At 32.7% G+C, this 27,874-nt stretch overlaps 2 protein-coding genes and 1 long non-coding RNA gene across 3 annotated transcripts; 1 reads left to right on the plus strand and 2 right to left on the minus strand.

Annotated features, from left to right (window-relative positions):
- LOC136269963 (uncharacterized) lies at positions 1 to 26,893 on the minus strand. The gene is made up of 3 exons (XR_010707570.1): positions 26,716 to 26,893; positions 887 to 1,024; positions 1 to 164 (listed from the first exon to the last, which is right to left on the minus strand). It is a non-coding gene; the product is annotated as an uncharacterized lncRNA (long non-coding RNA).
- LOC136269961 (uncharacterized) lies at positions 7,599 to 22,689 on the minus strand. The gene is made up of 14 exons (XM_066065908.1): positions 22,487 to 22,689; positions 21,585 to 21,754; positions 21,345 to 21,450; positions 21,023 to 21,123; positions 16,066 to 16,227; positions 15,696 to 15,789; positions 15,356 to 15,425; positions 15,099 to 15,214; positions 14,690 to 14,964; positions 14,134 to 14,191; positions 13,642 to 13,856; positions 12,469 to 12,559; positions 12,199 to 12,316; positions 7,599 to 10,848 (listed from the first exon to the last, which is right to left on the minus strand). Exons 1-14 carry the CDS (start codon positions 22,617 to 22,619, stop codon positions 10,671 to 10,673), a joined length of 1,887 nt encoding a protein of 628 aa, XP_065921980.1. The 5' UTR covers positions 22,620 to 22,689; the 3' UTR covers positions 7,599 to 10,670.
- Positions 16,686 to 18,974, plus strand: LOC117692838 (uncharacterized). The gene is made up of 3 exons (XM_066067492.1): positions 16,686 to 17,508; positions 17,677 to 17,898; positions 18,036 to 18,974. Exons 1-3 carry the CDS (start codon positions 16,848 to 16,850, stop codon positions 18,704 to 18,706), a joined length of 1,554 nt encoding a protein of 517 aa, XP_065923564.1. The 5' UTR covers positions 16,686 to 16,847; the 3' UTR covers positions 18,707 to 18,974.
- Positions 26,894 to 27,874: the final 981 nt, after the last annotated feature.

The raw sequence follows: 27,874 nt of genomic DNA on the forward strand, positions 1-27,874 counted from the left end.
TGTCTCCCTCAGAGTGAGTTTTGTCAAAAAAATGTCACTCTGTATTACGTAAGCAAGTTTTCGCTTTTGTAACTTTGTAAAAGGCTTTCCATTCACAGTTACAGTTCCTGACGACATTGGAAGATCCTCTGCCAGAATGTTGGGGAGAGATGTTTTTCCCGAACCTTGGATGTAATGAAATTTATTTCAACATTTTTGTATACAGTTTAATCCCTAGAATGCATGGTGGCTTAAATACACCCTCGACCCTAAATAAGCCCCCCCCCAAAAAAAAAAAACACAATTTGCAAGCATTAGCCCCAACGAATCTAAATAATTTCACACTGTAATATTCTTCCGATTTAAACTTGGGACAAAAATGTACACATTTTGTACATGCATGTAATTTTGTGACACGAAATGTCGTCTACACAAGTTACAATGTAGGTACTTTGATGCAGTTTGCATAGTCTAAAACATCAAAACCACTTCTAACGTTTGTTTGAATTATCAGTGTATTACTAATACATTTACCAATTGCTAAATACTTATACTACAAAATTCTACATAACGAGTTAATAACTCGCAATAACGAAATCTTTTCTCGTAAAAACGAGATGATTTACTAATAATAACGAGATTTTTTCTCGATATAACGAGATTAACAACTTGAGATATTTTCTCGTAATAGCGAAATAATTAACTCATAATAACATAACGTGATCTTTATGTCGTAAGTACGATATCTTTTCTCGCTATTACGAGATAAACATACTTTTCTATATGACCCTATTCGTCTTTCGTATGAACGTGAAAAACCCTTTTAAAAGTTTTGAAACAGTTCCTACATGTGTTGTAAATCATTAATTATTTATAGTTTATCATTTAGAAACTTTTAGATTCTCACCTGAGGGACCCATGATCGCCAAAATCTGTCCACTTTTGGCTTCTCCATTGATGTTTGTGAGAATAGCCTTTTCTTTTAAAGTCAGGTTAATGTCAGTGAAAGTTAGAAGAGTGTCCCTCGCTTTCGTTTTCATTCCGACTGAAAAGAATATACTTTATCTAAAAACTCAAAAACATGATTCAATAACCCTTAAGGTTATAACAACATACAAAATGATATATAGCATCAAACATTGATTTGAATGTCGGATCAGTGCTCTCATAATTAATTAAAATTTTATTTCGAGTTACAGTGTGACTTCAAATTTAATATATACGGCTAAATTCGTGTGCATTGAAAAAAAAATCAGACTAAATATGCAAAGGCAAGAACTTGCATGCTTATTATATTTTGTATGCGAGAAATACAATCGTTGATCGAAAAATAATGTCAGGCAAATCACAGTTAGCCCAACCTTACACACTCTCCACTAACGTGTGGAGTCCTAGTTAACCCAACCTTACACACTCTCCACTAACGTGTGGAGTCCTAGTTAACCCAACCTTACACACTCTCCACTAACGTGTGGAGTCCTAGTTAACCCAACCTTACACACTCTCCACTAACGTGTGGAGTCCTAGTTAACCCAACCTTACACACTCTCCACTAACGTGTGGAGTCCTAGTTAGCCCAACCTTACACACTCTCCACTAACGTGTGGAGTCCTAGTTAACCCAACCTTACACACTCTCCACTAATGTGTGGAGTCCTAGTTAACCCAACCTTACACAATCTCCACTAACGTGTGGAGTCCTAGTTAACCCAACCTTACACACTCTCCACTAATGTGTGGAGTCCTAGTTAACCCAACCTTACACAATCTCCACTAACGTGTGGAGTCCTAGTTAACCCAACCTTACACAATCTCCACTAACGTGTGGAGTCTGTCACAGTTAGCCCAACCTGACATTACTTTTGGATCAACTCTCATACGTGTTTGTACAAAGACCGCACGCTGTGGCATAAAGAACAATTATGCAGAGGAAATGAACTTATTATAGGCATACAACGCACGCACATGTAGTGTTTATTACTTTTTTGGCACAAAAACAACGATATATTACAAAATACCGTTAACAATGCACAAGGAAAAAAGTAGACTTGGCTAAAATATTTTAAAATCTTTGGTAAGTACATTCCATAAAATGCTATTATGTTTTATTATACTTTCATTTTAAATACTAATACCGACATCTGATTAGTTAAGACACAGTTGACAATCCGTTCTATTACCCTCAGCGTTAGCAACACACTTAGCAATGGGTAACACAACGAATTGATACATGCGCGTAAATTATGCGCGTACGGTTCGGCGTTGAATTCACATCATTTCTATATAAAAGCAGTAAAAAATTCTATAATATTAAGACATTCAGTATAATAAAATAAATAGTACCTGTTTGGGAGGATAACAGTTGAAATTGACACCCCTCGAAAACCATTGTCAACGTCCGCTTCGCGTCGGTGGACAATGGTTTCCTCGGGGTGTCAATTTTAACTTTTACCCTCCCAAACAGGCACTATTTATATATTGCAACATCTATTTAAAACTTTTTATAACGTGTAGATTTATCCCAGCACAAACTTGTCCAATGTTTACGAAAGTTTGGTGGCCGTCCCCGTTAACTCAAATTTTAATCAAAACACAATCTAAACAAAGAAGGATATTTCCTATTCATTGTAGTTTTTGGTATCCTGTATGAGTAAGCTGAAAATCTGTTTTGGTTACAAGATTGAAATTGTAAAGTTTGAATATGTTAATAAATTCAATACATTAAATAACGGTAATCTACATGTATTAAGTTAATAAGAATTAATTTGTCTAATAAATTATGTCTAGTAGTGTCAATTACACATTTTTTTTAAAAATTGGCATCTATGAGAACAAAAACATTTTTGAAAAGAACGATAGATAGTTTTAAGAGCTAGGGCTCGATTGTCGCTGTCATTTTTAGACTGTAAAGATTTCTTTTTTAAGAAGAGCTCTATGTAAAAAGGAGTGTAGGAGTATTTCCAAATTTAAAAGGTAAAATAATCATATGATTTTTTTTTATTAATTAATAATTATTAATTAATGCCTGAACAAAACATATCTGAAAGTTTAACGTAGATTTGATGGTTAATTTGTTTACTGGCAAGCATCCTTATCTTTTTGAATTCAAAAACTTTAATATAAATTATACTAGTTTTACATTTTGATTTCTGCAAGCTTAATTAAAAACAATTAAGAAAGAAACAGAAAAAAATAACATAAAATGATTGTAGTGCATTACCTGCATGTAATACTCCTTGTTCCTTTGTGATGAATTTTTTTTTTTTTTTTTTTGGGGGGGGGGGTGTTTTAGAAAGCCCAAGACTGCAGTGTGATTCTCCATAAATGTTTCCTAAATTACCTTGTATCTCATTTATCTACGGTGATTGAAAAAGAAGTTTAGATTTAAAGTTTACATTCTACACGCAGGTTACGTTATATTTATGATAATGATTCAAAAGGAAGCACAAGTTTAGCTTTCTTTCTTTTTTTAAGCTTACCGTTTTTAGAGCAAACCCTAAACAGAAATTAGTTATCAAAGACAGTTTAATTTTTTTTCATATAAATGTCATCTTCCTCTACATAGCATGGCGAGTGAAATATTTTTATGGCATCATGTGTCTTTTAAACCTGCATGTCTAAAATTGAGAAATGCATACCCAAGCTTGTAAGCTGAGGTCAACAGTAGTCAATAGTAGGGTAAAAGAGATCTTAGGAAGGACCGTAGACTCGAATTATTTGGATAAAATCAAAGTTATACCACTGCATTCATCTCTTATTTAGCTGATATTAGTTAAACATATCTAAAGTCAAATAACTTTACCGATATTAGGCATATCGCATCATTTTTTTTTTACATTTTTGAATTTATATTTGAATAAACAATACTGAAAGAAAAAAAATTCAATCCAAGGAAGACGGTAATTATTTCATGGAAAGTGTCTTCAGAAACCACAAATGAAAGAATATGTTTCTTATGATACTTAAATGGTGTAGAAAATTAATTATATTTTATATCAAAATTTCAAGGGGTGTGGCTTGTATAATTTTAATGATAATTAATGAAGTGTCTTTCAGTTAACACATTTGTTATTGTTAAGTGCTCAGAATGTCACAGAAATGTTTTGATTCGCGATCGAAAGACATTTTGTACTTAACGACGATAGTAACTTAACTAAAGGAACAAGGAAGCATTCTTTGAGTATTATAATTATGAGGTGATCAAATACGGCCGGGAGTGATCAAATCCAATAAAGCCCGAAGGGCTCTATGGTAGATTTGATCACGCCCGATCGTATTTGATCACTTCATAATATTCAAAGAATGATTCCTTATTGCTTCCATGTATATTTATATAATTTTCAGTAATTGATCGGTTAAATATTGAAATACATTGATGAAGTCATAATGGACTATACATAACAAAATCTATTCGTTGTGTTATCTCAAAGACACTGGAAAAAGTAAATATATCCATGGTACACCAAGTTCAAAGAATTACTTCAAAGCAAAGGCCTAATAGATCAACCAGCTAGAATTTGGAATGCAGATGAGACATTTATATTTCACATCTCATATCATACGTTTAGATGGATTTAATATGGATGGCAACAAGACCAAAGCCCTACTCGGGGAGACTTAAATGTTCCTCGTATTTCCTGTGGAAAGCAACGCCTAAATGTCATGTTCTGTGGAGTTGCTGCAGGTCAAATAATGCGACCACATTTTGTATACCCTGATGAACCAAGCCCAAAAGGATATAACCCTCCGAACGGATCTATTGAGGGGTCTCAGATAGCATATACACCTAAGGGATGGATGGATAGAAGTACATTTTCACAATTTATGGACCACTTCGACAAACATGCTGGAATTGAACGTCCGGTTGTTTGATAGCGTCAATATTGATTAGTAGGTGTTAATTATAATAAATTATAATAAATGTTAAAACAGTAGGTCACTGCCTTTTCTGTTCAGCTTTTTATATAATATGATTTTAATGTGCGTACTACAAATACCAAAGAGTACTAGAACATTTTAGAAATGAACATAGTTAGGAATTTTCCCTTTGTAAACTTGTATTATAACATGTCAAATATACTTGAGTTAACTTATACTTAAAAAAAATAATTTTGAAATTGTATTTTACGACTAAACCAAATAGGTGTTTGCGCTACCTTATTCCCCCATCTTCTTTATCATGTAAAGACAAATTATGTGCTGTTGATATTAATGATTATTTTAATTTTATACAGGGTACAATGTTTGAATGAAATGAGCGGTTCCGAAAGCATTGTTACGAATACTGTTTTCCTCGTTAAAAAAGAAATAGGCGTGTCTTATGTAACACTTGACGTTCGATACAAAGTTTAGGACATTCCATTCAAACGAAAACTGTTTCCATTTCAATGCGCTTCATTGTATCATTAAAACTGAAGATGAGTCGCTTGCTGTAGAATAACATGTCAAAAAATATGCGTATTTCGATACGAGTAACCGGTTAATCGGTCTGAACGAATTGCGATTAACCGATTAGCATTTCTGCAATCGATTGCCATTCCTAGTATATTTATTATTGTAAGATTGAATGAAACTTTCAAATTTACATAACCAATATGATATGTACATGTACTTATAAAAGCAATGCGCATTTTGAACTGCATGCATACTTTTCACAGCCTGGTAATCACATGTGCATCAAGGAAGGTAATAAATGCAGGCCTTTAGCTAGAAACAACTTTTTTACGTATGCTAAGAATGTGAAAGGGTTAGAATATCAGATTATTGAATTATCAAAGTTTGAATAACAGTCCATCACCTTTATGTTGAAAGATAATTGTCGGAGAGGAGGTCAAGATATTAAAGCTGGGATATATTGCAATAACCTAGCTCTGACTTAAAGTTCCCATTACCGAACACTCACCTCCTATTCCAACTGCCTACCTATACATTTTATCAACCTAATGTATAATATTATCCAAAATATTTGATTGTTAGTATGTAATAAGAAAACATACGAGTTAAAATGAAATTGTTTTGTTTGGTTATACTCTTTGTGACAAAGAAAATTGAGTTTTGGTATTATTGGAGGTTACCCTACATGATTATCTCTACAGGTTGAAAAAAGGTATATAACACCTCTGTACTGCGTAAACACAGAGGTTGTAAATACTCAATCGGCTTCGTTCATCATACAAATTTGAGATCCAGCTGACAGATTTAATGGTCTTTCTTTAATATAATCACGATTCGATTAATTTTCTAAGAAGCCAAGAAGAGGTACCAGCTACAAATGAATCCCATATTTGTAACGTTTAAATAGTGTAAAAATTAGTATCAAAAGACTGGTTTTTGTTTATACTTAATGTATTGTAGTGAACATATTTCAATTCATAATGAATGTTTATCAATATTTTAAATTGAATGGACATATTTGTAAAAAAAAAAAAAAGTTTTTAAATGTATAAAACTGTTTTATTCTTTTTATTTAAAAATACTAATTCCCTGTATAGATTGTTTCAATTTTTTAATAACTTAAGATATAATTGAGAATCATTGTTATCAGTTCATAAATTATATTCATTTTCTTATGAATTTGATAGAATTTTTTGAGCAGCATAAAATATTAATTCTTAATTTCAAAAATACTGCAGCCATTCTCAACTCTAATAGAAATTGAAAATAGGAGAGGGGTTTATTATTTCGCGGCCATAACATATTGAGCCTCCTCTCAAATAGCAAAGGAAAATCAAAGGGGAGGGAGAGGGGGGGGGTCAATATATCCCGGTCATAATAAAATGAACAAAGGTTCAATGTTTTTATGGGGGTTCAGAATTTTGCAGCGACATTTTGAACCTGGGTTCAATATTTCGCGGGATTTAAAGTATTATATGACACCAGTATTAATCAAAATCAGCTTTATAAAGGGGCTTTGTAAACACGTTTCTTATTGAATAAATGAGAATAAATAATTAAATAAATGAAATCTCGATCCACTCTTAACAGGTTCTTTGAGAAATTTCAGAAGCCAATACCGGAAGAGAAACACGTAAAGACAACTTTAGTACATGATTGCGCAGCTGGTAGAATTATAATTGTCAACATCATGATCAGCACCTGATAGGAGAAGTTAGAGAAAAGTATTTTGCATGAATGTTGCATTAGTGTTTAAGTACGTTACAATGATTGTATACTGTATAAAACATTGCAATAATACATAGTCAATCCCACTGGAAACTTGTTTAGACAAAACAGACTCTATCCGTGTGGCAGGCGGTAATTCATAATTTTAATTCATATTAACGATGAACAATTTGTTTTTCCTAATACACACACACAGATATATATATATATATATATATATATATATATATATATATATATATATATATATATATATATATATATATATATATATATATATATATATATATATATATATATATATATATATATATATATATATATATATATATATATTACAGTAATTGTCTGGATCAACCGACTAAATTTGTTAAAGCATCTCAACACCCCATGTAAATAGACATGTATACGAGCGTGTTTCCCTCGCGGCTTCACGTGTTTCCCTCGCGGCTTCACACTTATCATCTAGGTTCCCCCTCCCATTTGAACTGACCCGAGGTTAACCGACCGATTGAAAACTTTAAAACTATATTTATTACTTAATTTCTAAGATAAAAGTGTTAATAAGCTTTTAAGGTATAATGATTTTGTAACGTGGACTTTGCGTTTCACATATGAACTTGAATTAAACAAAGGTATTGAAATCATAAATGCGAAATGCAAACACACACAACATTGCTGTACATGTATTTTAATTAAAAAGGTAAATCAAAATCAGAAAACATGCAATGATAATATGTCCCAGAATAAATTACAGTAAATATATGTATTATTAACATATCTCTTATTCCATTTAATTATTAAATGTATAGTATAGATACTCAGTAAACAATACTTTCCCTATATTAAGTAGAAACTTTAACAAATTTGGCGGAAGCAAAATCATGTAAACAAAGCACATAGTAAATTAGATCCGATCATGTGGCACTTAAACTTCTGGAAAGTGTTGTATAAAAATAATAAAAAGGGTAATTTCAGTATTCAGTTAAATCTAGCAAAAGTCATTTTAGATGTTCAAATAAGATAAGATATTTGTTCAAATCTAAATACGTTTGTACATTTAAGCATTCCAACAGCATACAATTGGATGTATGAAAATGACTTAATATAACAAGAACAAAGAAAAAAATGACATAGTAAACAATTACATCAATCTGTTACATGTACTTAAAATTAAAAATGAACACATAATTATATGATCATAAAAATACATGTATGTACAATACAAATATAACTGAAAAGTATATAAAATATTGCCTACCTATGAAATATGACCAAGAGTTGTAATTAATATTAAAGGGGCATGATCACGATTTTGGTAAAAAGAAATTCAATTTTAATGTTTACGATGCTTCCGTAAGGCATTTTTAACATGTAACCAAAATTTGAGTGTCATTTGTTGAATTATAAGCGAGTTAGAGCTTAAAATTCTTCGCTATGTAAACAAAGCTTTTGTTTATATTTCGAATGTTGAAGTGAAAATTACAGATCAAATCAAATGCATGCGTTAAACATTAGAAACTGTTTATTTATGCTTAAAATGAATAAGAAGATAGACAAATCAGCTTGAAAAAGATTTTAACTGGTATATTGAACCTATGTAAACAAAAACAGGGCACGAGCCTTGTTTACATGACGAAGAATTGTGAGCCCTGTATCTTGCTTAAAACTCATCGACTGGCACCCAAATTTCATTTGATCATTAAAAATACATTCCTAAAGAATTGTAAATAATAAAAACAGAAAAATGAAATTTTACCAAAATCGTGACCATGCCCCTTTAAGCATACGTCTTTTATTCTCGAAGCATCCAACAAAAGTGAAGCGCTTGGCTTTTAAACAATAATTCCTCTTGGTCAAGGTAGGGTACAAGATAGGTAATATAAAATAATGTTAAGAAGAGAATATATTTTCCCTATCGAGGGTCTCATACCCGAAAGGAGGGTTGTAGAGTGGAAAGAACAAAAGCAGTGCTAATCCGTAATCTGGACCGCCACTGAGTACAGGGAACATCAAAAAGCTTTCTCGGTTGATTTTCATTTGAATACGAAAATGTTTTTTGTTAGTAAATCATCTCAAATTACTCGTGGCATAGAATTGTGTTAATATGATCCTAACATTCATACGTGTCAAATTTAAAAAAAATATGCTTGACACAAGTTACACAGAGAATTAGTTAAGAAATATAGTAAAACTCATGTAAAGAAAAAATACTGTTCTTGAATAAATCTCAGGAAAGATACTTGATATGATATATTTAAGCTTATATCAGATGGTCGGTGAGACTTGATGATAGTAACACATGACAACACAAATGATATCAGCATGTAATGGAGCTCTGATCAGCTTTGATAATCATAAATCTTGCTTTGATGCTAAGAATAAGGCCACCCTCTAGTTCTAGATATGGGAAAGACATATGTATTGCACCCATACACGTAACATAATCGGATTCCATTCATTTATATTTCTTTTTATACAACATATAAAATATTATTGGTGTGTTTGGGTTATCATAAAAAAGATCCCAATACATAATTCTATACATTTTACCATTGATTATCATTTTAATATCTTATGTCAATTAAAATGTTGATTATTATTTTAATATCTTATGTCATTTAAACATTAGTATAAGCATTAACATTTTTTAAATAATGGAAAACCCTTAAAATGTAGGTAGAAACGGAAATTAATTTTTTCCTAACTTGTATAGAAAACCATTTTATGATAAACTAAAAACCATCAGTTCCTTAGGTTAGAACCATGATTCAATCATGATGACATAGTATATACATGACGTTTGAAGACCTTCGAAACTGAATGCATGAAACCTATTTCCTAGAAAAATAAATATTAAAATATCGGAGCGTTAAGGTTCTAATTTTATTGTTTTATAGAAAAGGACAGAAGAAACTTGGGAGAACAACAATGTCCTTTATAGTTTGTACTTTGACGTTGGAGACAGAAACACTCAAGGGGCTGAAAATACCCTAAAGTCAGTAATCAGAAAAGAAGGATAGAAAAAGTAAACCATTATGTGTTATCTCTTTTAATTGCATTAATTATGGTAAATGTTTTGTGCATTCAATTTATTTCAATATTACAAAACAAAAATCAAATGTTGCATGCTAGATTTCAAGGCTCCTAGGCACAATTACTCAGGATGCAGGGTTTTATCCGAAGAAAAATCAACTGATGTGCAGTAGTGCGCCCGAGTAAATATTTAATATTAGAAATTGGTATAACTCATCAAATTAGAGTTGATACAATTTATTTAGATAAACTTACCTAACAGAGCAATGGAAGAAAGGTAAAGGTTCAGGAGTACAACATTCCTCTTCTAAATTTTCTCTGTACAGTGTCTGTTATTTACCATCAAACACAGTAAAACTTTCATCAATCATGCTCTGTTATTAGTCCTGCATATGAACATTTACAGAAAGACTTAAACTGCAGACCAAACACTTACATATATAACTTTATCCTTAAATTACAAGACGTCACATTTAAGACCTCTCTCTCTCATTCTCTCTCTCCTCTCTCTCTCTCTCTCTCTCTCTCTGTGTTTTACAATCTGTATTTTAAAGCAAAATACCCCATGATACGTAATACTACAACCAATACAGCCATCATTCCAATGCTACAATAAACAGGGATGTCAATCCCCATACTATGCAAAACGTCACTTCCGGTTACAAGTTCTGTTTCATTTTGGCACTGTTTGAACGTTTGGGAAGAGCCACAACTGCAAAAAAAATATTCAAAGTACATTTAAAATTTTTAGAAATTTTCCAGCATTCTATTTGTAAACACAACTTTATGACTCGTCGCCTATAAATTATTGTCACAAATAATCATGAAAATTAAAATTAATCACCCTCTGCATGCGAGGATTGGAAGAGGAGGGGCTCAAGTGGTCGGGACCAACCTTCCCCAGGAAAAAGGCCTCGAACACCCTCCCCAGGCTAACACACAATATCCCCCATCCCCCGAAAAAATGTTCTGGTTCCGCGAATTTTTTATTTATTTATGTGAGAATTATCTCTCTTTTTAAAGGCTGCTTGGTTCTTTACATAACTGTTTTTCTTTATTGCATGGTGTAGCGACACCATAATACATAAACAATTTGTTTCATATGTAATGGTGTTGTATCCTGATACATCCATGTTGAGATGATGGAAAGATAATAAGGTTTTTATTTTATTTTTCATAGTTAAATAACATGTAACATTGAGTTATTTCAATTTATTTTTCAGACGGTATCATAAACTTTCAAAGAATAAATGTTGTAAACATTTACAACACACTTCGCGTATGTTATGTACAATGAAATTATAAAATGATAATTTATAATGAAATAAATATAATAAAATAAATCATTCACATACAAAAAAAGTTAATTAACATGAAACTTATTTATGTTAACATGCGAGATAATAATGTAAACAGCGATTTATTTATGTCAGCATGGGAGTTATTCATCATTATGTTAACATGTGAGATATGTATGTAAGCATGCAAATATTATGCAAACTCATTACTTACGAATTATTTATGAAAAAATGAAACATAAATTATGTCTACATAATTTTCTTTGACATACGAATTGTTTATTCTAATGCTGCATTTCAACATACATGTAGTTATATCGTATGCCGACGTAAGAAAGTTGCATGTTGACATAAATAAGTCGCATGTTAACCTAGTTATCTCGCGGGTTGACATAAATATCTTGCATGTAAATATATCTATTTTGCATCTTGCATTTGTTTGTTGTCAGGAACTTGCTTCGTAAATTTTTCAGGTTTTAAAACAGATTTTCAAAATATTAATAACTTGCATGTCAACAAATAACTATATTGAATGCAGATATATCTAGTATCTTTTTCGCCATATAAATATATTACCACGGGATTGTCAAGGGTTTTTTTTACTACAAACATGAGCTTTCAAAATTTGAATTATTTCCTTTAATAAATTAATCCCTTTCAAGGAAAAAAAAATCACAGGAAAGAAAATGGGATAACAATAATTTAGGAATTATACTTTGCATTACTATTTTAAGATTAAAACCACAAAATACTCAGTATATTACCTGAAAGGCTCAATGTCTCCAAATAACAAGGTCACAATGGCTGCAAATGGATAGTACAGAAAAGATAGATATTTAGCCCAGGCAAACCAGCTAGGAAAATGAGTGTTGAAAATTCCACCTAAAATATAAAGTCAAACTATAGCATCTTCTCGTAATCTTAAAATGGTGTTTTGGGATCATGGATTATATAAAATTCAAGTTTTGCTGTAGTAGGTATGTGACGCGTTTTATGTATCATTAACGCGAATCATTTTGTCACAGGACAAATACCTAAAATGAAGAATAGGACCATTATTGTGTTTACGGCTGTTATGCTGTATTTGAACTTTGGAACACAAGCACCAATAATATATCCAATGCTCTGAAATAAGAAGACGTGATTCAGATTTATGTGGAAACATGACATTGCGTTACTATTTGCATATTCATGTTTTATCTCAACCTAAATTTCAACTCAACATATTGCCGGAAATTGATTTCTGGCATGTTTGAAGAAGTTTTCGTTTAATACTGCAAACTACATTGAAGCGTTTAATAGGCACTTACTCCAGAAAAGTTTCTACGTAATGTTTTGACTGACCTTTGTCCAATCAGATCGTAGTAGGCGGAGTTGAGACATTACCGCTCGTGACTTAATTTGAGAGAGAGAGAGAGAGAGTTAACTGGTGAATGGGGTAAATTATAGATGACAGAGATGAGAGAACTATCTATCAACAATAGTTATCCTATAAAGTGACAAATCACGGTCTAGTATACCTTTGTATAAAAACTTTCTTAATGGTTACTCAGTGTGAAACATTCTTTACCTTAGTACAAATTTGTCTGCCATTGTTTTACTTTTCCAATAAGCATCCGCCTGCGTTGCCTTTCCTTTACACTACATCTAAATTCATCATGTTCATAAGTGATCATTCGCTCGCATTTCAAAATATTTAATGTCCGTATTCTCGGACTCCATGCTAGGAAATTTAGTTGGTTAGCTACGTCATTCTCATCCATGTACATGTTGTCGACGGCGCGCGGCTAAAGAAATGTTCACAATCGTTCTTTAAAACGCTTTAAAGTTATACAATATAGGATATACATGTAATTTTTATATACAGACCTTAATTAATTTGTTTGCAAGTTTAAAACTAATGATTATTCCTTCATCGGCACCACTTATGATTTACTCAATTCACTCTCCCCCTCCCTCTCTCTCTCTCTCTCTCTCTCTCTCTCTCTCTCTCTCATTCAAGTCACGAGCGGCAATGTCTTGACTCCTCCAAGCTACGATCTGATTGGACAAAGGTCAGTCAAAACATTACGTAGAAACTTTTTTGGAGTAAACCCCTGTTTAACGCTTCAATGTAGTTTGCTGTAGATTATCTTTTAACTGTATTCTAAGCACATCTGTCAATACAATATGCAAAACGATAACCAGTGAAACAAATCCTGACTCACCTGATTAGTAAAACAATTTAGAAGGTTGATCCCGATGAACATTACAAATGCTATAGGTCCTCCTATCCCAGCCATCCAATACATGGCAGAAAGTTGAACTATAGGGACTATGATGAGCATTGGCAGTTCACTGACCATCTTGGCTATGTAGTACGCGGACAATCGGTAGGCCCCTGCTTTTCTCTCCTTAACCACCACCTCGCGCTCTCCTATAACTGTTCCAAGATGTATATATTTATATGAGTCGGAATTTCATTGATACTTCGTGTCATTTTTTTTTAAGTTAAAAATTAAAAAAATTCTTTTCAAAGATTGACATTGTATTATGAAGGTTACAAAAAAAAAATTTTAAGAAAGAAATTATCAATTTATGTGATAATTCATACTTTAAACATTTGAAGAAAAAACCGGATATTGGAGATTTTGATACAGAATAATGCTAATATTTTCTAATGATGTAGTCATGTTAGTATCTAAAATGGTAACACTTACAACTAGTCACAGCGTCTGTCACCATAGCAAATCCCCAAAATAGTAAAGGAAAGAAAACCTGCCAAGTAAAATTTTTTTTCTCCTTAATCAAAAAAATGAACACTGACCAAAATTACTTGAAATCGAAAAAAGAACTAGATTTTGAATATATGATATGGTCAAGTATATGCACACTCCCCTTCCGTCCCCGTTGTAAACAACTTTTAAATTGTATCTTATCAAAGTCAAATCTTTAAATTTGTTCAGAGGACGTCTTATCATAGTCATCATTGTCTAATGGCTGTTTATCTAAGACGTCACCAAAATTAGCTATTTCCCGTAAATTTGCAAACAAATGGATTAATTAGACAATCTTCATGAAGTCATGTCTACATAATGACATCACTGGGATGAAAACGTTTAATATAAATAAATACATAATTTCAATATGAGTTTAACTATCCTTTATACTATTTTTAAAGCTCTCTATAGACCTTTAACTTGGAGGGCAAGAATTGCATAATACCGCATATAGTCCTTTATGTCCCATAATTCTCTCTAAAAGGATGTTACTTACGGCCCCCATTCTGTCGCGAAGCGTCTCAATTGTGCCGGGTATCTGGTAATACAAAACACAATACGCAATAGCAACGATTGCCGCATGCGCCAAGATGCATTCGTCAAAAATCCGCCATCTTGATTGTTTGGCATTTCGCCAAGAAAGCATTTTGAACTGTGTCCAAAACGAGGTCGGCCATTTCTTGTTGTGCGAGGGTCCTGTCGTTTCCACTCTTGCTTGAACACCTTTTTCCAAAGAGGAAATATCCGACACTATTTCGGATGTACATGCATCTAGCAAGACAAAAATATTTTGATGAAATATAACTTTAACCATTACATATATTGGACTTCAGGCTATACCCGGTATATCTGATGTTTTTTTAAAAGTTTTATTTATTCCAATGCATGTTCCTGTAAAAGCCTACCTTTTTTGTAGTAACCAAGACCTAACACGGAATCCTGGGTATTTCCATTTCCTTCTTTACTGTGAATACCGTTAACTACGCCATTACCTATACAGTTTTTCTTCTCCGTGTTTTGTCTAAATGTGTTAATAAATTTACAGTTGATTATTGAACAGTAAGTTTTCATTACTCTATCGTTAAAACTTCTTCTTTAATAACTAGGGATAAAAACGAATAATGCTCGATATTCTTGACAGTAAACAATACTTTAATATTACATTTTGCCTTTCAATGTCGATGCTTTTATAATTTTATTAACTACTTCTTTGTCTGTTGTAAGTAGTTCTACTGTAAAAAATGAAAAAAAAGAAAAAAAAAATGCAAATTAAAATCAAAGATACTGATTGTTTCAAAAGCAATATTATAATAATCAGTAACCTTAAATTTTTAGAACATCTTATGATAAACAGTCATGCTTATTAAAAAAAAAATAACGCATATCATGTCTTGGCAATATTTCAAAATCGTTTATCATTTTATATTTTTGGAACTGAACTATAAATGATCAGAGGAGAAAAGCAATCAAAGAATATGTAACGAAGCTATTGCTTAACATACACAGGATATCAGATGGATTATATTGGTCTGGAAAGTCAAGGCCGAGGTCACTAAAGTATTTCAATGCCATTTGCGCACCCCCAAAGTAGGCTGCCTGTAATATGAAACCAATCTATATTAAATTAGTTATAATCAAATGTTAAGCACGATTTTACTGAAAATGAGTTTAATACTTTTACTTTTAATATAATCTTTCCACATTGAAAAATCTATTATGCGCATTTATTTAAAAACTGAAAAATTACATTAAACATTCAATTTTAAGTGATTTGAGAGGGAGAATTTATACTAGACTTTTGTCAAATTTATCGCGTGTTTATCAATAAAATGTGTTTTCATGACAACCAATCATATTAGAAATAATACTCACGTGACCCCTGACAAGTAAGAGTAGTGTAGAAAACATGTGGAAGATTTGACTGGAAGGCTGGTGTATGGTAATCAGCAAAGTCTTGTTGTACTGAGAGGCAAAGTCCTTCAGTTCTTCCATCAGCACGTGAGCAGTGCTAGAATCAAGACCGGAAGTGGGCTCCTGAAAACCGGAAATGAGTTATTATGTTTAATAGAGCTTAATACCTTTTTCCGACATTCCGACACTTATTGAACATTGTCTTAAACATGCAGCGGGTCGCTTCTTAGTACAGATATTTTTCATAAAATATGATACATTGTAAGCTCTACCCATTCATAAAATATCAGATTTCCTGAGCTTTAACTACTGAATTCAAAATCCACTGATATTCCCAAAAATTGACAGTCATTGTCTTACATCCACTGTATATTCACTGTACCCTACTGTACACCCATTGTACACCCATTGTACAGAGCTTCTGTATCACACTGTACACCCATTGTACAGAGCTACTGTATCACACTTTATTACATACTTACTAATAAATACAGTGTTTTTGCATACGCGATACAGCTAACTTTATAACACCAGTATCAGCCTCCGGGGCTGATACGGATTCTGCAGGGCTGATATCGATCTAGGCCTACAGGGCTGATACGGATCCGTATCGCACCCCTTGCGGAACCACTCTGGTTTTTACTCTTTCAGAAATGGGCCGTATTACAGTTACTCTTTTCGGAACACCTCTGCTTTTTACCGCTTCGGCGTTTGTGTACATTTGCAGACGGTAAAACTGTAAAATGGATCTCAATGAAAGAACATTCGAATTGCTTGGAAATAGACTAAGTGAATTGGAATACATGTCTGGACTTAACGACACTGTAAGTGAAAAAACTGATTATGTTACGCTGGATTTGTTAGATTCGAGTCTAGGCCTAAGTGTAGAGTCTGTAGATGAAAACCTCGAACTTGTAACGTCAGCTGGTATGCCCGATGTTGAAACTGAAAGGGAAAACGTGACAGACACACAAGAAGATTCTACATTTGAGTTTGTAAGGGGCCTTCAAAATACCAATACGCGTAGAAAAACTGAATCTGACTTGAGGAAATTTAATGATTACCTAACGAAGAACGGTGAACACAGAAACCCGGAGGAAATTCCGGTTTATGACCTGGATACGCATTTGGCAAGGTTCTTCATGAATGCAAAAAAAGCAAGCGGCGAGGATTATGAACCCGACACGTTAAAGTCTATCCAAGGGAGTGTGAACCGTTATTTGGCCGAGAAGAAGTTGAACATAAACATCATTACGGATAAGGAGTTCAAACATTCTCGCGATGTACTTTTGTCAAAACGAAAGTTGCTTAGACAGCTGGGAAAGGGAAATCGTGAAAAACGAGCAGACCCCCTAACGCCAGAGGAAATCGATCTTCTTTATGAAAGGAATCTTCTTGGAACTAGTAATTTATGATTTAGTTCTGACTCACTTAAACTTAATTTTTTTTATGTCAGATAAAATGTCAACAAGAAAAATACAAACTCATCAATTTGACAAGAAAAACTTACAATGTCTTTTTCTTTACATGTAATAGGCCAACAACTAATATTGTCTTTGAAATTGTTTTCAGGAGATCCCAAGTCACTGATAAATGTTTTGTATCTTAACAATACAATGCATTTTGGAATGAGAAGCGGAGCTGAACATGTCAGTCTTAGATGGGGTGATGTGCAGCAAAAGGTCACCTCGACTGGAGAGGAATATTTAGAATATAGAGAGAGATCAACAAAGACAAGAACTGGGGTCACAAGTGAGAGTCGGAGTTTTGCACCAAAGATGTTTGAAAATAGAGGTACATATTGCCAGATTTATGAAACCTTTATTTGTTAACCTGAGATTTATTCCTGAAACCTGAGTAGTTTGAATGTTGCATATAGATTAGTATATGGCTCTCTATACATAAACTACATATATGTTTTGTCATTTAAGATAATCCCCGATGCCCTGTGTTAGCGTATAAGGAGTTTTCAAGGAGAAGACCAGAACAGATGAACAACCCCGAGTCGCGATTTTACTTAGGAGTTTCAAGGCACCCTGAAAAAGCTTGGTATGTCAACCAACCAATGGGAAAGAATACGATTGGCAACATTGTGAAGGTCATGTGTGAGGCAGGGGGAATCCAAGGAAGAAAAGTTAACCACAGCGCAAGAAAGACAGCCATTAGTTCCCTAGTACATGCTGGTGTCCCCCCAACCATAATTCAGCAGCTGTCCGGCCATAAGAATGTTAACTCTATTAATAATTACAGCATTGCCTCCAATGAACAGCAGAGGCACATGTCTTCTATTCTTACAAACTATTCATCTAGTTGCTCAGAACCACCAGTCACAGAATTTGACAGTTCCTCTTCATCCCTTGATAAATGTAGCTCAGCTCTGCCATCCACCAGTGTGGTGCCTTCATCAAACACTGATGATATTATTCATCAAACACTGACTGAAATAAGTTCCTATGAAAATCAACCCATAATGAAAGAGCATGTCTTTGGCAATTTTAGGGGGGCCAATATTTCTGGCAATGTTATATTTAACTTCTCTTCCAAACAACCAAAATCCCTTAAGAGATGTAGAGTCATCTACAGTGATTCAGAGTCAGATTAAGAAAAAGGAACTAGATCTGTGATATCTTGTAAATATGTTCAAATATTCAAAGTGAAGTTGTGTTATAGCTAAAATAACTGTGATATTTTCTTTGTTATTAAATTTTGTTATTGTTAAAAAATATATATGATTATTTGTGTTTAAATTATCTGTTAAATTTACCAGTAATGTGTTAAATTTTGTCTTTATACATGTATCATATTGTTTAAAATGAATTTTGAATCATTTATGTTTATAAGAAAAAGGAACTGCAGGGTCTGTTATATCTTGTAAATATATATATATTTATGTTCAAATATTAAAAGTGAAGTTGTTTTATAGCTATAAATGTGATATTTTCTTTGTTATTAAATTTTGTTATTGTTAAACAATATGAAAGTTTATGTGTTCAAATTATCTATTAAGTTGTTGTTTGTTATAATTGTGTTAAATTATGTCTTTATACATGTATCATATTGTTTAAAAATGAAATATCATTTATGTTCATATTCTCTGTTGAAGTTGTTGTTATTAAACAAACTACATTGTTAATCTAAATTGTTTTTGTTTTCTGTATGTTATTAGTAAGTATGTAATAAATTTAATAATACATACCCTTTTCCATATCACACCCTGTATCAGCCCTCGACCAATATCAGCCCTCGGGCCTTCGGCCCTCGGGCTGATATTGGAATCTCGGGCTGATACAGGGTGTGATATGGAAAAGGGTATGTAATATTCTCTATGTATCACACTGTACACCCATTGTACAGAGCTACTGTATCACACTGTATCACACCGTACACCCATTGTACAGAGCTACTGTACCACACTGTATCACACTGTACACCCATTGTACAGAGCTACTGTACCTCACTGTATCACACTGTACACCCATTGTACAGAGCTACTGTACCTCACTGTATCACACTGTACACCCATTGCACAGAGCTACTGTAGCTCACTGTATCACACTGTACACCCATTGTACAGAGCTACTGTACCACACTGTATCCCACTGTACCCTACTGTACAGAGCCACTGTACTCTACTGGACAGCACTGTACCTACCCACTGACCAGCTATGTACCTCACTGTACACCACTGTACAGGGTACTGACAAACACTGTACACCACTGTAACCCACTGTACCAATTTTTTTTTATAAGTTATTTATATGTTTGAGTAATGAATTGAATATTTACTTTATTTGAGACCAAAATCTGGATTTGTTTTGATTCTTTCTTATTGCTTACAGGAGAGAAAATGGGCTTCTATTTCTTTCAGTTCATATAAAATTACAAGCTAGGTCAGGATCTTTTTCCAGGGAAAGGGCAGGGATATCATCGATTTCGGGGGAAGCTTAGACATATTTTGAATAGTTGTACAATGTAAGTTTTAAAAAACTAAATTATCTTCTGCCCCCCCCCCCTCCCCTATCCTCCAATCCGTGCATGTATTAAAAACCCAGAATCCAATTACCATACAAAATAAAGCAACTTATCCAATTTAAAGGGGAAAGTATTTATATATATTTCAATATCAATTTTCTAGTAACTAAATATTTAGTTGGTTTTATTTTTGGTTTTATTTTTACAATGAATTTAATTTTATCAATAAGTATTGTCAAATGAATATTAGTTTACATGTAACATTAAAGTTTCAAAATTCAGAGAATTCAAAACTATGTATTACATTTTATAGATAAAAAAAATCCACCATAGTGCTCAACATACTGATTTTTTTTTCAAGTGAGAGAACATAACTTATTGGTCTATACTTTAAAATGTCTTTGAAGTTTTACTTCAAAGGAAGATCCGTGAGGCAGTGTCTGTGTATTTTATCAGTCAATTAATCTCTACATCATTCGAGCTTGACGTTAACGAGGCCGGGTCTAATTTGTTCTGCCCTAGATTTTTGAATGAAAATTTTCACATAAATTTCTACTGATATAATGATTATTTTAAGATAAATAAATAAGACATGTACATTTACCACACCGTTTGTTTAAGGGTCATCTCAAAGTTTGTTAATTTTTAACATAGGACTCTATGGGATTTTGCTTGAAATGTATCAATTTTGCATATATTTTACAATTTTTTTAAACTTCTGCCGTAGGGATTTCTTTTTCTGTTCTACATATTAAAGTTATTGCTAAAAGGCATCAAATGGTCAAATAAAAAAATCCTTTCACCTCCTGGTTTGTTCCAGGGGTCTTATCAAAGTTGTTTTTTGTATGCTCAATTTCCCATTTTGTCAGAAAATGGCTATTTATTATTTGACAAAGGCGGAAATGGTGATCTTTATAGTATTATTAAAACATTGTAAGATACGTACATCAATTAACATAATGTTTGGATCTGTGAGAAGTTCACACGCTATGTTAGCTCTCTTTTTCTCGCCTCCACTCAATCCACGATGCATGAAGTCACCAATGACTAAAATTAAGTAATTTCATATAATATGATAATAGTACTGTCCTTTACAAAAGTTGTCATGAACAAATTTTGATTTCTGCTAATCTAAATTTTTGTAAAGGACAGTACGACATATCTTCTTTAGAAAGATTAGTATGAAATGTTGCCAAAGTTTTTTTTTATTTTCATCATACGTACATACATATGTAAAACCAATACAAACACCATTAAGATTGTCTTACTTGTGTCCAGACAATCTCTTAAATGAAGCGCATCCACAATTTCATCGATTCGCGCCATTTTGTCTGCTTTTGACACGTGATCAGGAAGTCGAATCATTGCGGTAAACTTTGAGTCGCATGAAAAAAACAAGGAATCACCTCTTAAATCTACACAAAATCATTCATCATTCATTTATGTTATATCTTTGAAATACATGTACATGTATTGTATGAAACGAAATACGAAGCCAAATTACTTACGTATAATGTCTCCCTCAGAGTGAGTTTTGTCAAAAAAATGTCACTCTGTATTACGTAAGCAAGTTTTCGCTTTTGTAACTTTGTAAAGGGCTTTCCATTCACAGTTACAGTTCCTGATGACATTGGAAGATCCCCTGCCAGAATGTTTAGGAGAGATGTTTTTCCCGAACCTTGGACGTAATGAAATTTATTTCAACATTTTTGTATACAGTTTAATCCCTAGAATGCATGGTGGTTTAAATTTCAACGAATTTCACCCTCGACCCTAAATAAGCCCCCCCCCCCCCCCGAAAAAAACACAATTTGCAAGCATTGGCCCCAACGAATCTAAATAATTTCACACTGTAATATTCTTCCGATTTAAACTTTTGGGACAAAAATGTACACATCTTGTACATGCATGTAATTTTGTGACACGAAATGTCGTCTACACCAGATACAATGTAGGTACTTTGATGCAGTTTGCATAGTCTAAAACATCAAAACCACTTCTAACGTCTGTTAAAATTATCAGTGTATTACTAATACATTTACCAATTGCTAAATACTTATACTACAAAATTCTACATAACGAGTTAATAACTCGCAATAACGAAATCTTTTCTCGTAAAAACGAGATAATTTACTAATAATAACGAGATTTTTTCTCGATATAACGAGATTAACGAGATATTTTTTCGTAATAGCGAAATAATTAACTCGTAATAACATAACGTGATCTTTATGTCGTAAGTACGATATCTTTTCTCGCTATTACGAGATAAACATACTTTTCTATATGACCCTATTCGTCTTTCGTATGTACGTGAAAAACCCTTTTAAAAGTTTTGAAACAGTTCCTACATGTGTTGTAAATCATTAATTATTTACAGTTTATCATTTAGAAACTTTTAGATTCTCACCTGAGGGACCCATGATCGCCAAAATCTGTCCACTTTTGGCTTCTCCATTGATGTTTGTAAGAATGGCCTTTTCTTTCAAAGTCAGACTAATATCAGTGAAAGTTAGATGGGTGTCCTTTGCTTTTGTCTTCATTTCGACTGAAAAGAAAATTATATTAATTTTTTTTAAAAGTACATGAGCGAGCTAACTTACCGCACTCTTATTCCCATTACCTGACAATGTTACACATAATGAATGACAAGGTACGCATTAAATACACACGGTTATATTTCGGTCGGAACGAAGGTAACGGTGTCTGATTTTCATTTTGGACGGCGTTGATACATGTATTTGTGTCATGTTATTTATGGTTGAATAAATTATACTGGCACTGTACCAGTTATCGGCTAAGACCAGTTATCGGCTAAACTGTGGGTTCGGGTTTATCACACGCAAATATCCGAGATTTTTTAATTCAGTCGTCTGTTTCGAATAAAGAAAAGGAAGTTTGCTTGAAAACTTTCTTCAATATGTTTTAAACATGTGCTTTAACGATCATTGTTTACCGCTGATTTACATCTTTGAACTTTCAGCTGTTGGGGAAGTGATGTAATAAGTTAAAAATAGAATATGACCTCTTTGTGATACGTAATTATATCCCTTCTTTGATTTGGCATATAATATCATTACATATAACATTTATAAACAAAAGGAACTCACTGTATTCCGAGAGATTCATGGCGCAGTTGAATGCCTGATTGTATAAATATGTATTGATTAGCGTAAGATTTTGTGTATTACCGTATGATAATAAACGAACAATTTTATGAGTTTTGTTTACGTATAATTACCCCTACGACCTTTAGGCTGACCCCGCAAGGGACATAATTCAATTTACACTTTGCAGAATATAAAATCAACATGTACAAGGATTATACTATGGTATTATCACGAAGCCGATAACTGGTACAGTAAATCATAAAACCTCGGCAAATTCGGGGCGTGCTAAAAAGCACAGAAACAATATGCTTTGGCTTCTAAATGATGATTTAATCTAACCGATGGATAAATAAAGAGTTCACAATTTAAAGTATGAAAAGTTTTATTCCAATATATCAAGAAATAAGGAAACACGAAAAGAAAACGTAAAATTATAGCCGATAACTGGTACAGGGCCAGTAAACTTTACATAGTTTGTTCTCAACACAAGGCAAGCGTTCCGAGCGTTACAGTATATTCAACAAAACATCGGTTTGTAACACTGAAGTATGTTAAATAGAAGGGTTGATCCAAAAGAAATGTCACTCTTTGTACCGTGCTTCTTACTGGAGCTGTATTGTCAAAAATGATACATCAAAATTTTCCGTATCTAAATTCTAATTTGAATTAAAATTTCTCACAGGATGAATCTCTGCCATTCCGTCAATTGAAAGGTGACTGAAGGGTAACTTAAAGGTGACTGAATGGCATATCTGTGCCATTCAGTCACCTTTCCAGACCATTCAGTTACCTTTCAATTGACGGAATGACAGAGATTCATCCTGTGTCTATTAAATTTTGTTGAACTCTTAATTAACGAGATATTGATGTTTTTAGTATGATATATACGTGACAACGCCGCGTCATGAATTTACGTCTTTTTTTAAGGTTTGTATTTTTTAATAAATTACAAGCTTCAAAATTTGAAAAAGCTCCAAACAACAGAATGTTTTGAAACAGATATAATATAGACTTCTAATTGTTTAAAAAAAAAAGTAGGGAACACTACCGTGCATTTCAGATATCTACGCAATGCCTTTTGTCTCTAGTTCAAGGAATAAAAAGGCTGAACATGCGAATAGTGATACGACCTCTACGTAGTTCCAATATCTAATAAAAGCATAGGCCCCTATGTCATATAAATAAATACATTGGATAGAATGAAGACATGCTCTGAAGGAACATACTGGCTAGGTTCTTGCATATTGAGCTATATTATAAAGCTTCATCCATGACTTCTTGAAGGGACTGATCGCACATTAAATAATTCAAAAAATGAAAAAAGAGCTTCTTGGCCAATTTATACAGAGTACTAAATTAGGAAATTCTACCAGAACGCCAATGTCTACAATTGAATTCGCTCACGCTCTACATAATATATGATCTTCAGAAAAAATAATCACAGTGCATTTGAATTGAAATAGATATCTCAAAACATGAATTTTTGTCACTTTACGCCGATTTTTCACGATGTTATCGCATCTGATGAAACATTTAAACAACACATTTCCTTGTGAATGAAATGGTTCAGTGGTTAGAGCACCAGACATAAGGGAACTTATAGAACTAGGGTTTTTCAGTTGTGGGTTCGATACCATTTAAACTGTATGATCTTTTTTCTTATCTTTTGTTAGAATATTCTACTTATACTTAAAAAAAATAATTTTGAAATTGTATTTTACGACTAAACCAAATAGGTGTTTGCGCTACCTTATTCCCCCATCTTCTTTATCATGTAAAAACATAATGTGCTGTTGATATTAATGATTATTTTTATTTTATACAGGGTACAATGTTTGAATGAAATGAGCGGTTCCGAAAGCATTGTTACGAATACTGTTTTCCTCGTTAAAAAAGAATTAGGCGTGTCTTATGTAACACTTGACGTTCGATACAAAGTTTAGGACATTCCATTCAAACGAAAACTGTTTCCACTTCAATGCGCTTCGTTGTATCATTAAAACTGATGATGAGTCGCTTGCTGTAGAATAACATGTCAAACAAGCATTCTGAGAGTATTGCATAAACAATACACGTCCCCTACCGGTTTGTGGAAATTGTGAAAACAATACACTGTTATGTAGAATATCGAACCCGAACATTAAAAAATTGGAATATAAAAAATTATTTTTCTCGAAAATATGTCAACCAGACGCTACAAAAGTGTAAACTTGTTCTGTAGTTTGACATTTTGAAGCTGTTCAGCAAATTTCATATTATTCCTCAAACGCATAAAGAAAAAAAGTGTGGAAAACTGAAGTGGGACAGACATACGGACGGACGGACAGACGGACGGACGGACGCAGAGCAAAGCTATAGTCCCCTCCGGTGAAAACCGGTAGGGGACTAAAAATATGCGTATTTCGATACGAGTAACCGGTTAATCGGTCTGAACGAATTGCGATTAACCGATTAGCATTTCTGCAATCGATTGCCATTCCTAGTATATTTATTATTGTAAGATTGAATGAAACTTTCAAATTTACATAACCAATATGATATGTACATGTACTTATAAAAAGTGACCGTTAAATCATACATACTCTTTTTTTTTCTCTACAAAGTTTCTAGCACTATATTTTTAGTCGCAAAAGCGAAATAAATAACATGTTTACTTAATCTAGCTGTTATCTTTTTTTTTCTTTTTTTTTTGTATGATTTATATCCCTGACTAAGAATTAAATAAAGACTTCACTAAGAACGTAAATGAAGGCTTTAAAGCGACGATACAAATACTTGATGGAAATAAACATCAATATTAATATAAATTGAAGCATTAAATGCTTACTTTTGGATGTCGTCTGTCCTATAACACACCAAGGTTGTGCAGACAATTTATCAAACCGCGCTTACTCTATTGTTTTTATTTTAAACTCCTCCTTAAACAAAACCATTTTCCGACATATAGCCAAATCATCAATATTTTAAATTCAAACTTACTTTATCTCCTTCGAATAAACACTTACCGCCATTGATTTTATTTTTAATTATTATGTACATTTTTTTTAGTTTTTTGTTTAAAGAAAACTCTGTTCATGTCAATTTCTCTCGATATGTGTAACGTTAATACTGTCGCATACAAAGTCGCTCAATAAATTTGATAGCTGGACTTTTCTGCATTTTTTCTTCAATTATTTTGACGGTGTAATACTACTTGATATGCAGTTGGAAACGGTGCTACAACCGTTGCAAATTGTTTTTGCGCAACATTTTGTTAACGTCTCTTCTTGACAATACTGAAATATTCGCCCAATCTTGCTGGGTATATCTTTTATTTGGATTATTTCTTGACGGCCATGGAGTCAATTTGCATTGTTATTATTTTATATAGTTACATGTAGTCATTACCCAATTTGGAGATACATGTACAGTGCATAGCAAAATATATTCTATCCATAATACTGATCAGTTCAATAATAATAAAAACGATGATTTTATAACTTTTAAGATCAGAATGATAATAAAAATATTTTAACATACATGTACTTACATTTAAAAGGCTTATACACTGAAATCTGAATCTGGACGTGGATCACCACACAATCAACGTACAGTAATGATTCGAAATTAAAACAAAACAAAAAAGATTTATCCGGATTTCCAACTTTATAACATCCTTTCCTATGCTACTTGTAATACAAGTATTTAAAAGTAATGCGTTTTGAACTGCATGCATACTTTTCACAGCCTGGTAATTGCGGGTACATCAAGGAAGGTAAAAAAAAAGTAGGCCTTTCGCTAAAAATAACTTTTTTAGGTCTGCTAAAAATGTGCAAGGGTTAGAAGTTCAGAATATTAAATTATCAAAGTTTGAATAACAGTCAATCACCTTTATGGTCGAAGATGATTGTAGGAGAGGAGTTCAAGCTATTAAAGCTGGGAAATATTACAATAACCTCTGATTTTAAGTTCCCATTACCGAACACTCACCTCCTATTCCAACTGCCTACCTATACATTTTATCAACCTAATGTATAATATTATCCAAAATATTTGATTGTTAGTATGTAATAAGAAAACATACGAGTTAAAATGAAATTGTTTTGTTTGGTGATACTCTTTGTGACAAAGGAAATTGAGTTTTGGTATTATTGGAGGTTACCCTACATGATTTTGTCAACAGGTTGAAAACAGATTTAACACCTGTGTAATGCGTAAACACAGAGGTTGTAAATACTCAACCGGCTTCCTTCATCATACCAATTTGAGACCCAGCTGACATATTTAATGGTGTTTCTTTATTATAACCACGATTTGATTAGTTTTCTAAGAAGCCAAGAAGAACAGAGACAATGTATGGCGAAGCTGTATGTCAAGGTCTGTTTACAGTTTTAATCTGTTAGCATTTTGAATGAAGTGTTGGTATATGCCCATATATGTTTGTTTACTTCTTGTTGAGAAATAAGCTTACAATGAGGTACCAGCTACAAATGAATCCCATATTTGTAACGTGTAAATATTGTAAAAATTAGTATCAAAAGACTGGTTTTTGTGTTAATACCCTTATTTTGTTTAATTTGTGATGATATAATTTGAAGTAAACTTCCAGTTCTTATATAACTATAATTGTTTATTTTTATTTCAATTACTATATCTACTATCATAATTATCTTACATTATTATTCATATGTATACATAATGTTTTATAT

The sequence above is a fragment of the Magallana gigas genome, chromosome 7, assembly GCF_963853765.1.
Source record: "Magallana gigas chromosome 7, xbMagGiga1.1, whole genome shotgun sequence".
In the NCBI taxonomy this organism is placed as follows: Eukaryota; Metazoa; Mollusca; class Bivalvia; order Ostreida; family Ostreidae; genus Magallana; species Magallana gigas.

What these genes read in the sequence shown, in the direction of transcription:
- LOC117692838 (XM_066067492.1), top strand. Translation starts at nt 16,848, where the DNA reads ATGGATCTCAATGAAAGAACATTCGAATTGCTTGGAAATAGACTAAGT. An exon ending in AAGGAATCTTCTTGGAACTA is followed by an intron (nt 17,509 to 17,676) that starts GTAATTTATGAT and finishes AATTGTTTTCAG; the next exon opens with GAGATCCCAAGTCACTGATA. An exon ending in AAAGATGTTTGAAAATAGAG is followed by an intron (nt 17,899 to 18,035) that starts GTACATATTGCC and finishes TTGTCATTTAAG; the next exon opens with ATAATCCCCGATGCCCTGTG.
- LOC136269961 (XM_066065908.1), bottom strand. Translation starts at nt 22,619, where the DNA reads ATGAAGACAAAAGCAAAGGACACCCATCTAACTTTCACTGATATTAGT. An exon ending in CAAACATTATGTTAATTGAT is followed by an intron (nt 16,228 to 21,022) that starts GTACGTATCTTA and finishes TCCGGTTTTCAG; the next exon opens with GAGCCCACTTCCGGTCTTGA. An exon ending in TTCGCGACAGAATGGGGGCC is followed by an intron (nt 14,192 to 14,689) that starts GTAAGTAACATC and finishes TTTACTTGGCAG; the next exon opens with GTTTTCTTTCCTTTACTATT.